Here is a 10,719-nt window from a genome sequence, read left to right as displayed (position 1 = left end):
TTTAAAAAAATTAAAAAAACATGTCGCTCAGATATATTTATAATAGAATTGAGGTATGGACGTAGATATCATTACATTGCATTACATTATTGTCATCTAGCATAGGCCTTCATCCAAAGCGACCCACACAAAACCCCACCAAACAAGTACCCTGGAGTCAGATAATGCTTACATTTACCAAGCAAGAATCCTTAGGGGAAACCTTGCAGTAAGGAAGATGACAGGGCAGGTCCAATATATTTTAAGTAGGGGTCCCAAGTTTGGTAGAAACTGTCCGTCTTGGAGTGTAACATGCAAGTGATATATTCATTGGAAATGCAGTCCATTATGATATTATGCCAAGATTTTTTGGAGGGGGAGCTTCCTTTATCCAGTATAGCAGAATGTTTTTCCTTGCGGAAAATGTTAAGAGGTTGAACAACCTTTGGTGTTTGGCATTCGAGATCTGGCGATCCGGAGTGCCAAGGATGAGACACCTAGGGTCCAATCCCACCGAGACATTGAACATAATTGAGAGTTCATTAACAACGTTAGTCCAGTAGCTTTGGATTTTTGGACAAGACCAGAAATAATGAAAGATATTACCAACATTGGATTTACATTTGCAGCAGAGTGGTGAGGAGTTGCTGTCCATTGTATTTTTAAGTGCAGGTGTTACATGAATACGGTGTAAGATTTTATATTTGTATTGTATCCCTTCTAGTACGATTACAGAGAGATCTTTTTGGCGTAGGTCCAAACTTCTTTCCACTCCGCCTCATTAAAAGTGACCCCTAGATCTTTTTCCCAAGCCAGTTTAATGGCCTAGCTAAAACTGGGAGCGTACCTATGTTCCCTGGGTGCTATGTTCCCCAGTACCTTAGCTCCCTCCCGAAAAAGGGTCCTATGTTCCCCGCTCCGAAAAAGGGTCCTATGTCCCCCGCTCCCGAAAAAGGGTTCGATCGGGCAGGGCAGTCTCACCAGCAGCGAGTGGAGGTGCCCACGGTTGTTCTATATGGATGATTGGTGACATTATTCTCTCGTCTGACTTCGGAAGCTAAGCAGGGTTGGGCCAGGTTAGTACTTGGATAGGAGACCACCTGGGAATCCCCGGAGCCGTAAGCTTTTACCCAGTAGAGAGACACACAACGGCCGGGGGAGAGGTGCGCCTGTTGCGGGCAGAGACACCTGCTACCTGGGGGGGGGGGGAGGAGTGCGCACTTCGGTACGAACTTAGCCTCACTTCCCGGGATGCTATCGCTGACAGCGTCTAAACATGTAAACATCATAAGTGGTCAGGAATGTAACCAACGACTGTCGTCATTATTACAATACAGTATACAAGTCAGCCTGTCTTGAAACCCCTCTACAGCCACACATGTCAGTAGAACTTATGAATACGGTGAACTTATGAATACTTATGGTAACATGATTCATTTGTTAATATTTTTTTTTTTTTACGTGTTATGATTACTGATATGATGCATTTTTGTGTGCCTATCAAATATTGCAATACTCATTGTTTAATCTTAAACATACTTTAAACTGACCACTCTCAGGCAAGATGCTTTCCTCTGTAACTGGACCTGGGACAGATTTAGAGACCACGGGTAACTATGTATGGGTTAGCAATGGTCAGCAGAGTAGAACAGCATGGACACAGAATAGAGCCATGTATGGGAACCAATGTCAGTATTGTAAGTAACGATGAACAGATGTAAAGCTCTCTCTATGGGAACAAGTATATAAGGTGTAACTTCCATCAGTACTTTGCTCGGCATCCCCTATGCCGCAGCCATGCTTGAAGCTTGGGACCTAACAGAGCATGCTGCCTTGGAAACATCTGTACAAGAGAATGTAACCCAGATCTGCCTAATACAATGATTACGATTCAACCTTCTCTCTGAGGGATCAATGTTATTTCCGGCCACCTGACTAAGAAGGAGGATCTCCATATAGGCTAACAGTTATCAAATTAATCATGAGCGTTAACGCGTTAACATTGACAGCCCTACTTTCAACACTTTAAGTTAAACCTATCCAACATAACATCTGCTTATAGACAACAATACTCAATACGATAAAAGTGTTTTGTTTTGCGGATCACCTTTTAATGTGATAATGTTACAATGTGACCTGCATCAAACTTATTAGAGTTTTAAAAAATCAATACAAAATGCCACAAGCCTAAAAAACAGTTTACAAGTGAGATAATAGCTACTGTGTAATGTCATTTTCTTTTACATTTCCAAATGGTGGAATCAATCTGAACAGAAACAACATTGATGGGATGCAAATTGAGATATAGAAATATAGAGCCAAAAGAAGAAAGAATTGTTATTTTTCCCAATACGTAGGCCTATGGGGGGCCCACCCGCTGTGCCGACGGACCACGATGCCGACGGACCACGATGCCGACAGTTTATTAGCGGATTTTTGCGAGAGCTGACAAGACGGTACATGTGGGAAAACTAGGGTTAGGGTTAGGTGCTAGGGTGCTACGGTTAAGGTTAGGGTTGGGGTTAGGGGTAGGGTTAGGGATAGGATTAGGGTTAGGGTTAGACATGCCAGCATGTACCAAGTCGACGTAGCACCTAACCCTAACCGTAGTTTTCCCACATGTACCGTCTTCCCACATGTACCGTAACAGAGAAGCCGAGCATTCACATGCAGGGAGGGCTGTCGGCACAACCGTCCGTCGGCATATTGATGCGGCACCGGCCTATGGATGGCATTGTACAGTATATACTGGATAGTTTTGTTCATAAATCCCCCACCCCAGTTTACAAATGCAAATGTTATGGGTACACTGTGGGAGAAAAGTGGAGTTGAGAAGTGCAACTCTCAAATATTGGAGGTAACTGGTAGGGATTCCCGATCCCACTTTTTCACTACCGATACGATACCGATACTGATACCTGGGCTTCAGGTATCTGCGATACCAATATCAATCCGATATTTGTATTTATTTTTTTACTCCTGACTAATACCAAATACTTCCCCAGTATATAGTCCACAACAACAGTTGGCTATTAAAAACTGCCAGCCTTTATTCAAGCAACAATAACAGTACTCTGCAGTACTCAGTGACCAACTGGTTTAACATTAAAACTATTTAAACAGCAGCATTCAGCATTGTAGAAAAAAGAAAAGTTACGGTCTGACTTCTAGTTTTAGTGCCTTCAGGTTTTCATTCTATGTATTTTTTCTTACAAATGGAAAATCAATTATAGGACCCTTTTTTAGTGTGTGTAGAATAGCCTAGTGACGCCCGCAGGTGAGACCATAAACCAGTCGCAGAATCGAAGGGGTCGACAAGTGAAGCTTCTTGTCAACAATATCTGGTTTTCGTTTTTTTTCATAACAGTTTTAAAGTACCCACTCGATAATATACAACAGTTTAACGATCACTAAATACTTATAATTTGTGGATTGGATTCACTGTTCTTGTTTGCCGTAGGCTGCCGGTAAGTGATAATGACTTGTAAACATACTTTCGTTTTAGGACGTGTTCAAAAGCAAGGACTGTGTGCTCATCTAATTATGTGTAGTTATGTGTTTTTAGCATGTCAATGTTCTCTCAGCATGTTGTGATGTTATAACAATCGCACAGATATCGATACTGTAGTGAGGCGGCTGTGTCGCAGGAGGTAGAGCTGGCATCTAATGATTGCAAGGTTGGCAGATCGTGGCCACATGTCGAAGAGTCCTTGGGCAAGACACTTAACCCCAAATTGCTCCCAATGAGCGGGATGGCGCCTTGCATGGTAGCTTGTCGCCATTGGTGTGTGAATGTGTGTGTGAATGGGTGAATGAGAGGCCATTGTAAAGCGCTTTGGAATAAGGTGCTATATAAGTCAGTCCATTTACCATTATTTACCATTTACCACAGTAGGTGTACTGTCTTCACCTGCAATAGGCCTATCCGACACAATAAACATTCTATCCATAACTTCAATGCACATGGAAACAGCCTTTCCTACTGCAATACCCTATTCTTACCATGAAAATGTTGATTGATTGATTGATTGATTGAAAACCTTTATTGTCCCCAATGGGGAAATTTTGTTGTCAAACAGCTCAGTTAGGGCAGAAAACATTCAGTACAGAAAACAGAAAAACATTCAATAAAAAACATAAAACAGTGCAGGCTCAATAAGTAAAAAGTTCCAAAAGTTCCATCTCCAGGTCTCCCCCACCCTGCAGGGCCTGGTTGTAGAGTCGGAGTGCAGCTGGAATAAAGGACTGTCCAAATCTTTTTGTACTTTGACGGGGGAGAACAAATCTGTGGCTGAACTTGCTCCTCATCCCTGCCAGCTCGCAGTACATCGGGTGGGAGGGATTGGCCAGCATGGCCGCCAGTTTTTTCCCCATCCTCTGTTCTGCCACCACCTCTAGGCTGTCCAGCCCGGTCCCCACCACAGAGCTGGCCTTCTTCACCAGTTTGTTTAGCTTCGCAGCATCCCTGGCACAGATGTTTCCACCCCAGCAGGCCACGGCGAAGAACAGAACGCTGGCAACCACCGACTGATAAAACATTTGCAGCAGCTTGTTGCAGACACCGAAAGACCTCAGCCTTCTCAGGAAAAACAGTCTGCTCTGCCCTTTCCTGAGAAGAGCCTCGGTGTTGTCAGTCCAGTCCAGTTTGTTATTAATTTGTACTCCCAGGTACCTGTAGGAGTCCACCCTCTCGACTTCCACCCCCTTGATGGTGATGGGGGCTGGGGTCCTTCTCTTCCTCCTAAAATCCACCACCAACTCCTTTGTTTTGCTGGTGTTAAGCAAAAGGTAGTTGGTGTCGCACCACTGCACGTTTAAACAATGACACTCTTATGGCTTTAGTACTTATACCATAGATAGCTGGATTAAGAATGGGAGGGAATATCAAAAAGTAAAGAGACAAAAACACACGAGTTCTGTAAGTTAAATGGCTTGTGTTGAATCGGCTTTGCAATACTTCAAAAAGGCACCCTATAGAGTAGTTGATAACTGCAAACAAGTGTGGAGTGCAAGTTTGCAGTGCTTTGATCTTGGATTCTTTTGAAGATAATGCACAGATTCTTAAGATATGTACATATGAATAAAGGATCATTACGATCTGTGGAAAAGTATATACAACCACAGAGAGTAATCCCACGATGCTCACAATAGACGTACCTGTACAGGAGACCTTCACAAGTGAGTAATTTATGCAGTATAATTTGTCTATATCGTTTTCACAGAATCGCAGTTGAAGAGGGAGAATGAAAAACATGAGAAATGCTACCAATGGATAAAGCCAGGTGAATGCAATGAGTTTATAAACCTTTGACAGTGACATCATCATGTGATACTGCAGTGGATAGCATATGGCAACATACCTATCATAACTCATCACTGCTAAAACTGTGAATTCAACAATAGCATATGTGTGTAAACAATAGATCTGTGTTTGACATAAAGCTAGAGACACGTCATGAGTGTGGGAGGATAAATTACTCAGTAGTGCTGGCAGTAGAGCAGTGCTCCCATAGAGGCCATTTGCTGCCAAATTACACACAAGGAAATACATTGGCTCATGTAATGTTTTCTCAGTGTAGATCACTCCAATGAGAATGACATTTTCAGCAACAATGACAATGTACAAAATAAGGAAAATGCTGAAGTACATGTACTTAAGATGTTCCATTCCGTAGTATGCAGACAATATGATGGATGTCACTGCTGATGAATTTTCCATAGCCGGGGCGTATTTCTTCAGATACTGTAAGAGAACAATACAATGAATGGGTGTAAGTCCCCTAGCATTTGGTTTACCCTCTATCAGAAATGTATCACCACAAACCTAGAGATTTGTAGTTTGTTTTGTAATTGCCATGCTGGGTGACGACAAAACATAAATGTCCTTACAGATTAAATAAATGTCAGTACTTACACTATAGGTCTAATATGTAAAGTATGCCATTTATTATTTGATTGATACCACTTCTACCATGCAGCATGATATTATGGACACACATTGTAATTAGAAAATGCCTTTACCTTTGTGTGACGTCTCCCCATCGATGACATGACCTGGACTGCAGGGTTTATGAACTCTTTATCGCTGATCTCCTCTGAAATGAAGTCATGTGGTCTTCATGACACTCCAATGATGTGACATTATTTTAATCTCTTGAGGGCACTCACGTCAGTGAAATGACTGTCAGTTCTATGTCATGTTTCACAGTCTCTGTCTGGGGACCAATTAAATGTATATAGATCAGTGGTCACACATATCTTACATTTTAGAACCTTTCAACCTGTTTTAATACTTCCCTGGACACAAACAAAATTCCTCCCATATGGAAATCAGCGTTTGTTCTTCCCCTGCAGAAAGGGGGTGATCCTACTGTCCTAAACAACTACCGGCCAAGTTGTCTGTCCTGGCTAAGGTTCTGGAACACCTTGTGAGTGAACAACTGAAGGAGTGTTTATCTATTAATAATATTTTATCAGTCTCAATCAGGTTTTAGAAAAAAACACAGCACTGCAACAGCAGCTTTAAAAGCCTTTTCATTGACTTATCTAAGGCTTTTGATACTGTGGATCATGCAATACTGATGCAAAGACTTACCAGTGTAGGATTGTCAGAACAAACTGTTTATTGGTTTAAACATTACATCTCAGGCAGATCTCAGTGTGTGCAGGCAGAAGGTGTCACTTCCAGCTCCCTTGGTATATCCAAGGGTGTGCCACAGGGATCGGTCCTGGGACCATTACTTTTCATTATATATATCAACAGTCTCGCTCAGAATGTCTGAAATGCTAATTTCCATTTTTATGCTGATGACACTGTGATATACTGCTATGCGTCCACACCAAATCAGGCTCTGTGTCAGCTACAACTTGCTTTTAATACTGTACGACAAACCCTGTGTGATCTAAAACTTGTTTTGAATGCTGACAAAACCAAACTTATGATGTTTTCGAATGCTACATCCAAGCCTCTGAACCTCCCTTCTATCACCACTGTTCAGGGCTCCAAGATTGAATCTGTCTCACATTACAAGTACCTAGGATTTAGAATTGATGATTCTCTCTCTTAAGTAGCGCAACCCTGGCAAAACCCAGTTTTCTCACGTTCTATGACCAGTGGGTGGACACCCTAGTCACAGAATGAAATGCATTTGTGATGTCTAATTCACATTTGTCAAACTTGTCTTTTCACATGTCTAAATAAACCGTTTGAAAACCCCACATTGAACCATGAGTTAGTTTTTCACTGTCTCACATGCCCAGACATGTCACCTAATGTGTTAACAACGCAGCTGGCAATAGCCGTCATCATCTCAATTCTATTACACTCATGTTAAGTGTAAAATAGGCCGGTCATGAGGCTAAAGCTAGCTATCTAAAACTGGCTAGCTTTCTTTCTTTTTTTTTTTTTACTGTTTTTATTTGGGGTTTTCAATTTTATATAGAGGGCACAAACAAAACAATACAACGACAAGGACAATATTAAACATACACAGCAAGAACCCCAGAGCTGAATGAAACCCCCACAGAACCCAGACAGGACCACTGGAACTGTGAAGGCTCTGTGGAAGCCCATCCAAGCCCATCCAACTCCACCCCCCCCCCCGCTGCACATACAGTAAACAGTCACAGTACATACACTAGGGGTTTAGAGAAAATAATAATAAATAATAATAATAAATAAATAAAAATTTTAAAAACATGTCGCTCAGATATATTTGTAATAGAATTGAGGTATGGACGTAGATATCATTACATTGCATTACATTATTATTGTCATCTAGCATAGGCCTTCATCGAAAGCGACCCACACAAAACCCCACCAAACAAGTACCCTGGAGTCAGATAATGCTTACATTTACCAAGCAAGAATCCTTAGGGGAAACCTTGCAGTAAGGAAGATGACAGGGCAGGTCCAATATATTTTAAGTAGGGGTCCCAAGTTTGGTAGAAACTGTCCGTCTTGGAGTGTAACATGCAAGTGATATATTCATTGGAAATGCAGTCCATTATGATATTATGCCAAGATTTTTTGGAGGGGGAGCTTCCTTTATCCAGTATAGCAGAATGTTTTTCCTTGCGGAAAATGTTAAGAGGTTGAACAACCTTTGGTGTTTGGCATTCGAGATCTGGCGATCCGGAGTGCCAAGGATGAGACACCTAGGGTCCAATCCCACTGAGACATTGAACATAATTGAGAGTTCATTAACAACGTTAGTCCAGTAGCTTTGGATTTTTGGACAAGACCAGAAATAATTAAAGATATTACCAACATTGGATTTACATTTGCAGCAGAGTGGTGAGGAGTTGCTGTCCATTTTATTTTTAAGTGCAGGTGTTACATGAATACGGTGTAAGATTTTATATTGTGTGGACTTAGTACGATTACAGAGAGATCTTTTTGGCGTAGGTACAAACTTCTTTCCACTCCGCCTCATTAAAAGTGACCCCTAGATCTTTTCCCCAAGCCAGTTTAATGGCCTAGCTAAAACTGGGAGCGTACCTATGTTCCCTGGGTGCTATGTTCCCCAGTACCTTAGCTCCCTCCCGAAAAAGGGTCCTATGTTCCCCGCTCCGAAAAAGGGTCCTATGTTCCCCGCTCCCGAAAAAGGGTTCGATCGGGCAGGGCAGTCTCACCAGCAGCGAGTGGAGGTGCCCATATAGTTGTTCTATATGGATGATTGGTGACATTATTCTCTCGTCTGACTTCGGAAGCTAAGCAGGGTTGGGCCAGGTTAGTACTTGGATAGGAGACCACCTGGGAATCCCCGGAGCCGTAAGCTTTTACCCAGTAGAGAGACAGGGGTAGTGGTGGTCTAGTGGATAGTGAGTTGGACTTGTGATCGGAAGGCTGTGAGTTCAAATCCCGCCTGAAGCCACACCACTACTAGTGTGCCCTTGGGTAAGGCACTTAGCCCTCAGTTACTCCAGGGGGAATGTCCCTGTAATTCGTAATTGTAAGTCGCTTTGGATAAAAGCGTCTGCTAAATGGCAAAATTATAAATTTATTTATTTATTATTATTATAATAAATTAGACACACAACGGCCGGGGGAGAGGTGCGCCTGTTGTGGGCAGAGACACCTACTACCTGGGGGGGGGAGTGCGCGCTTCGGTGCGAACTTAGCCTCACTTCCCGGGATGCTATCGCTGACAGCGTCTAAACATGTAAACATCATAAGTGGTCAGGAATGTAACCAACGACTGTCGTCATTATTACAATCCAGTATACAAGTCAGTCTGTCTTGAAACCCCTCTACAGCCACACATGTCAGTAGAACCTATGAATACGGTGAACTTATGAATACTTATGGTAACATGATTCATTTGTTAATAAAATAAAATAAAAATACGTGTTATGATTACTGATATGATGCATTTTTGTGTGCCTATCAAATATTGCAATACTCATTGTTTAATCTTAAACATACTTTAAACTGACCACTCTCAGGCAAGATGCTTTCCTCTGTAACTGGACCTGGGACAGATTTAGAGACCACGGGTAACTATGTATGGGTTAGCAATGGTCAGCAGAGTAAAACAGCATGGACACAGAATAGAGCCATGTATGGGAACCAATGTCAGTATTGTAAGTAACGATGAACAGATGTAAAGCTCTCTCTATGGGAACAAGTATATAAGGTGTAACTTCCATCAGTACTTTGCTCGGCATCCCCTATGCCGCAGCCATGCTTGAAGCTTGGGACCTAACAGAGCATGCTGCCTTGGAAACATCTGTACAAGAGAATGTAACCCAGATCTGCCTAATACAATGATTACGATTCAACCTTCTCTCTGAGGGATCAATGTTATTTCCGGCCACCTGACTAAGAAGGAGGATCTCCATATAGGCTAACAGTTATCAAATTAATCATGAGCGTTAACGCGTTAACATTGACAGCCCTACTTTCAACACTTTAAGTTAAACCTATCCAACATAACATCTGCTTATAGACAACAATACTCAATACGATAAAAGTGTTTTGTTTTGCGGATAACCTTTTAATGTGATAATGTCACAATGTGACCTGCATCAAACTTATTAGAGTTTTAAAAAATCAATACAAAATGCCACAAGCCTAAAAAACAGTTTACAAGTGAGATAATAGCTACTGTGTAATGTCATTTTCTTTTACATTTCCAAATGGTGGAATCAATCTGAACAGAAACAACATTGATGGGATGCAAATTGAGATATAGAAATATAGAGCCAAAAGAAGAAAGAATTGTTATTTTTCCCAATACGTAGGCCTATGGGGGGCCCACCCGCTGTGCCGACGGACCACGATGCCGACGGACCACGATGCCGACCGTTTATTAGCGGATTTTTGCGAGAGCTGACAAGACGGTACATGTGGGAAAACTAGGGTTAGGGTTAGGTGCTAGGGTGCTACGGTTAAGGTTAGGGTTGGGGTTAGGGATAGGGATAGGATTAGGGTTAGGGTTAGACATGCCAGCATGTACCAAGTCGACGTAGCACCTAACCCTAACCGTAGTTTTCCCACATGTACCGTCTTCCCACATGTACCGTAACAGAGAAGCGGAGAGCATTCACATGCAGGGAGGGCTGTCGGCACAACGGTCCGTCGGCATATTGATGTGGCACCGGCCTATGGATGGCATTGTACAGTATATACTGGATAGTTTTGTTCATAAATCCCCCACCCCAGTTTACAAATGCAAATGTTATGGGTACACTGTGGGAGAAAAGTGGAGTTGAGAAGTGCAACTCTCAAATATTGGA

At 42.2% G+C, this 10,719-nt stretch overlaps 1 protein-coding gene across 1 annotated transcript; it reads right to left on the bottom strand.

The window, feature by feature from the left end:
* Positions 1-4,756: 4,756 nt before the first annotated feature.
* Positions 4,757-5,698, bottom strand: LOC308155714 (olfactory receptor 51L1-like; the record flags this gene model as incomplete). Its single annotated transcript, XM_080529088.1, has 1 exon — positions 4,757-5,698. One exon carries the CDS (start codon positions 5,696-5,698, stop codon positions 4,757-4,759), a length of 942 nt encoding a protein of 313 aa, XP_080385214.1.
* Between the last annotated feature and the right edge of the window lie 5,021 nt (positions 5,699-10,719).

Source organism: Nansenia antarctica (genome assembly GCF_963989245.1).
Source record: "Nansenia antarctica genome assembly, chromosome: 4".
In the NCBI taxonomy this organism is placed as follows: Eukaryota; Metazoa; Chordata; class Actinopteri; order Argentiniformes; family Microstomatidae; genus Nansenia; species Nansenia antarctica.
The sequence above is the reverse complement of the archived record's forward strand: the minus strand, read 5'-3'. Positions and strand labels throughout refer to the sequence as shown.